At 32.1% G+C, this 5,276-nt stretch overlaps 1 protein-coding gene across 1 annotated transcript; it reads left to right on the top strand.

Annotated features, from left to right (window-relative positions):
- Nucleotides 1-3,656: 3,656 nt before the first annotated feature.
- Nucleotides 3,657-5,271, top strand: LOC111380914 (probable LRR receptor-like serine/threonine-protein kinase At2g24230; the record flags this gene model as incomplete). The annotated part of the gene is made up of 1 exon (XM_023004582.1): nucleotides 3,657-5,271. A coding segment is annotated over exon 1 (1,029 nt), but the record flags the coding sequence as incomplete, so codon positions are not given.
- Nucleotides 5,272-5,276: the final 5 nt, after the last annotated feature.

The raw sequence follows: 5,276 nt of genomic DNA on the forward strand, positions 1-5,276 counted from the left end.
TAGTCACCGGTCCCTCAGTGACTAGCGGAAGTAAACCGCAGATTGTGCCCTTGTTGGATCACAGGTTCCCATCCGATCTAAACTCCTGACCTTAAGAGAACTTTCCTCCATAGTGATTAATCTATCAATAAATTGCCCCTTTATTGGATACTTTTTCTACTTATTATAACACTCTTTCTTATAACACTCTTTCTACTTAAGAAATTGGCGCAAATCATTAGCACCGACTAAAAAGTTTTTACAAAGGAAGCAAATATTACTTTATTTATTTATAATTAAAAATTTTAATTTGGTGGGGACTAAGGTTGAATTGATTTCTTGTAAAAAAAGTTCTTTTCTTTTAATTGAATTACGTACTTTAACAATGATGTGCAAAAAAAAAAAAAAAAAGGGGCAAAACTAGTATAGTAACGTCCAAAGATGATTGAAATTGAGTTCACGATGTAATGGTGAATAAATAAATTTTTCATTAGCAGTAATTCATTCAAGTTAAAATGAAATTTAAAATTGCAACTTAGCCCCTCATTTGTCATAAAAATTATTATCCACTCCTAACTAATAAAATAAGTATTGCATATTAGATCAAATTCATAGAGTAATGTCATATTTCACACAGGTGCCAAGCCCAAGTTTATGTAGTAATGGTTAACATAAAAAAGTTAGAATTTTGAACCAATTATAGGCGATGGACCGATAATACTTAGAATTATTTAAAATCATAAACGTCGTACATAAGAAGAAATAAAGTTGACTGTTTCCAAGTCTGCAGAACAAGCGTCACCTCACAATTAACAAAAGTATAATTAATACATCAAAAGAAAACCTCATACTATAAATCACTAAAATGGCATTCATGCAGAAAGCCAAGTATGTAAAGAAAGAAAGAAAGAAAAAGTATTACAAAATAAATAATCATTTCACATACAGAAAACTTAAGCAAAAAGATAGCCAAATGAGAAATGCAACACAAAGTTGGCACTTTTTCTCAAAAATGGTCCATAAAGTGGTGGTTTTGATGGATGGTGTCATGGAGCTTGAGATGAGGTTGGCCCCATTAAAAATCTGCTACTTACTTCACAACATGATAAGAATACCTTTGTTTGTCCATTTAGAGATTGTTCGGAGTGTGTTTATAAACGATTTTGTTTATAAATAAATAAACATTCGTGGATTTCTAGAAATATGTGAATAAAAATTAATTTGAACTTTTTTAATATGTTATCATAAATGTTTTATGAGAATGCTTCTTCTAGTTAGAAAAGCTATTAGAAGATTAGAAGAAGCGGTCAAATGTGATTTCCTCTAAACGCACTTTGAGAATATGAAACTTTTTTAAAAATTAGTTCTAAAAATAAAAATTAATGGCCTATTTGACATGACTTTGGCTTCCTTAGAAGAGGTTTTGGAAGAAGTTACCCTAATTTTTGTTTGGAAATTAATTTTTAAAAGAACTTTATATTCCGAAAGTGTTTTAGAAGGAACCACATTGAACTTACTGCCTCTAAAAGCCTTTTTAACTAGAAAAAACACTTTCATAAGATTAGTTCAACAGATTCAAAAGCAGGTTTTAGGTCTCAAAAGTTCGTTTTGACTTTTCAAAAGTCATACTTCCTTCAAAAAATTTTCTACAAGAAGTAAAAGTAAAATTAAAATTAAAAGTTATACTAAATGGACCCTTACTTTAAAGAGAAAATAAATAAAAATTACATTCAACAAAAAATAAATATTTGGGGCAGAAGTCAACAGAATAGAATGGAGTACTTTATTTGCTCTTTTTATCTTGGACGCTTTCATCACATTCTTTACAATTTATAGAATTTTAATTTAAGTATTACTTGTGAAGTAAAAAGTTGATTTTTTTGATTCTTTTAACATGTTTTAATAATTTTTTAAAAGTAGTTTTTTTTTTTTTTTTATTAGAAGAGTTTGTAGAGGAATCTTGCTTAAGGTAAATTTCACATCAAGCTCTTCTACAAAAAAATAAAAATAAAAGTAAAAGTAGAAGTGTTATAACTCGATATCAAATGTCAGATTGTAACATTGTGTTATTTAGTCCTTGATTGATAACCATTATTTCAAAAGTCATTCTATTTATTCATTTTCAACTACACATTCAACAATAAAATATTTAACACGTAATTTACTTATTTTTTAATCATATATTCTCAAAAAATTCACTATTTAAAATAATTTTTTTGCCAAATAATGGCAATAAAACAGAGGCTCACTTATCGAAAAGTGTTTTTGCTTCCATGTCAAGACACGACTTTTCGTTGCTATTTTGATTTAGTCAACTTGTCAAATTTGGCCTTCGTCCTCTTCACAATCTGATTTGATTTATCAACTTTGGTTTTATAAAATTCCACTGATTATGATGTGAGATGATTATAATTATGTCCTCTTCATTGAACCATTTTCTTTATTAATAATTCAATTTATCATTTCTTAGACATCAATGATTGTGCATGTCCTTATTTAAAAGGTTGAAACCCCAATTTTGAGGGCTTCTATCGTCCCGTCTATAGAGTTTTATGAGGGAGGTAAATCACGGAATATGCTCTAGTAAGTCAGGGAACAAGAACTGCATGTACACTGCGCTTACAAGGAGTTAAATTCTATGTCTCAGGAATCAAACCCCCACACTGCAGCTGCCAGCTAGGTGTGAGATAATCTCACTCTTGTCCTTTGCACCACTAAACTATGCCCCGGAGGGCGGTGCATGTCCTTATTTATTTAGACATTAAATGGCACAAAATTGCGTTAGAATTACTACTTACCATTTATCTAAGTAAATAATCATTATTATCTTCTTAATTAAAGAAGAATTTGTATCATTTTACACCTTTGGTAAATCGAAATGTTCTTGCTCCCTACCCAGACACCATACACATTCACCGAATGGTCATGTAGTTAATTCGAGAACATTGCAGTGTAATAAAATCGAAGACAACATCTCAGTGAATCTTGTTACGAAATTAAATCTTAGGAGATTATCTTATATTTCCGTATATTAGTTCTTTAAATTGAACCAGAGTGGAGAATAATTTTTAAAAAGGTTGAAAAAAAACTGAATCAATTAATCGTACGAATAGCCACAAAAGTTTGATGTTAAATTCTGTATTTTTGGAAGGTAAGAGAAGGAAAAACAGAAGGCAAACTTTACATTTAACCTGTTTTGGAGTGATTTTGAGAATTGATTTTTTGACCGTTAAGAGAAAAGTGGGGTTCATCTGTAAGGGAAGAAGTCAAATATGACGACTGGAATAATAAAATAACTGTAAAAAAATCAATTTTTTGGAATAAAAAATCGCTCTCAAACAAGCAGATTTGCTAAATTGAAGCAGAGCAGAAGGAAAGTCAGCTTTCAGTTTTACCATATTTTACCTATACATGAAGTAATTGTATTGAAGTCAGCTTTCAGTTTTACCATATTTTACCTATACATGAAGTAATTGTATTGAATTTGTGGGGTTTTAAAGGGTAATACAAATTAATTATCCATAATTACAATAATTTAGGATTTTTTTTCCCAAAAAAAAAAAAAAACATAAAATCAATTATGAGAAAAAACAAACAGAGAAAAAGAAATGCAAAATTATTGAATTCCACCCAACAGCACACTGATTATTCACAAACTCCAAAACAGTGCCAATATCTTTCTCATTTATGAACTGTCAGTCAGTTTATTTTATTTACTGATAAAAAACAAGTAGACATTAATTCCTCACTCCGCCCCATCTATCTGTGACCTACCATTTCCGTTTAAAAAAGTTCAGTTTGCAGAAAGTTTGAGTTTTCTCGTTGTGTGATTAACGTAAAACAGAAACAAAAAAACAATTTCAGTTTGGCTTCTTTAGAACCTGCAAAGGCCAGACATTCAAAATTTCTGTTGCCTCCCACAATTCCAATTGCTTTTCTGTAGGAAATTTATTGTGCGTAAACTGTTTACTGCTATATATTCACTTTTTTTTTTCGGTTTCTGGGATTCTGAAAGCAAAGAACCTATTTTTAATAGCTTGTTGGAGAGTGATAGTTACTGTTCTGCGGTGTAGGTGGTGGTTGTGTTTATGGATTTATGGGATTTATCCGTCTTGCAGAAGCCAGAAGTAGCCGCGAAGCATTTATGATACGAAATTGGTTGAATTGAAGGTCAAAGAGAGCTGTTTTGGAATAGTTGGTGTTGGAGGGGGTTTGGTACTGTTCCTTTTTGTTTTTTCCTGCAATTTTAGGCTGAATCCAAAAATGGGATTTGGTTTTCTTGGTTCTTTTTTTATTCTAACGCTGTTCTTTAAGCCTTTGGTTTCTCAACTACCCAATACAGACGGGTTATTTATCTTTGATTTCTTGCAAAAAATGTCCTCAGATTCTTCCAAAGATTATGACTTCTCTGGCCCTTTTTGTTCATGGAGGGGTGTGTCTTGTGATGCCAAAAGAGAGAATGTTGTGAAATTGGAAGTAACTGCGTTGGGTTTATCTGGTGTAATTCCTGATGACACGATCGGGAAATTGTCGAAGCTTGAAACTTTGGATCTGAGTAGTAACAAAATCACTTCTTTCCCCTCTGATTTCTGGAGTTTGGGTACACTTAAGAATCTTAATCTTTCCTTTAACCAATTTTCTGGAAATCTCCCAAGTAACATGGGCAATTTTGGTCACCTACAAATTCTTGACCTCTCTTTCAACAATTTCTCTGGGAGTATCCCTGAAGCAATAAGCTCTCTTGTCAGTTTGGAAGTTCTTAATCTTAGTCGGAATGGATTTGAGTCAAACATTCCTTTGGGGCTATCACAATGCAGGTCCTTGGTTTACATTGATCTCTCCGTAAACAAGCTCAACGGCTCTCTTCCTCGTGATTTTGGTGCTGCACTGACGAAGCTGGAATTCTTGAACCTGGCTAATAATGAGATTGAGGGCCGGGATTCAGATTTTTCGGGGATGAAATCGATCAGATATCTTAATATTTCGGGCAATCTATTTAAGGGTTCAGTTGTTGGTGTTTTTGAAGGGCCTTCGGAGGTGATTGATTTGAGCAGAAACGAATTTCAAGGCCACATTGCAGAGGTAAATTTCAGTTCCACCTTCAATTGGTCCAAGTTGGTTTATTTGGATTTATGCGAAAATCAGCTTAGTGGAGTGTTTTTCAGTGGCTTGAATTATGCTCATAATATCAAATACCTTAATCTTGCACAAAATAGATTCACCAGACAACAATTTTTGTCAATTAATATGCTCTCCAATTTAGAGCATCTAAATTTGTCTAGTACTAATTTGATTGG

This window comes from Olea europaea, unplaced genomic scaffold (assembly GCF_002742605.1).
Source record: "Olea europaea var. sylvestris unplaced genomic scaffold, O_europaea_v1 scaffold2230, whole genome shotgun sequence".
NCBI classification, from domain to species: Eukaryota; Viridiplantae; Streptophyta; class Magnoliopsida; order Lamiales; family Oleaceae; genus Olea; species Olea europaea.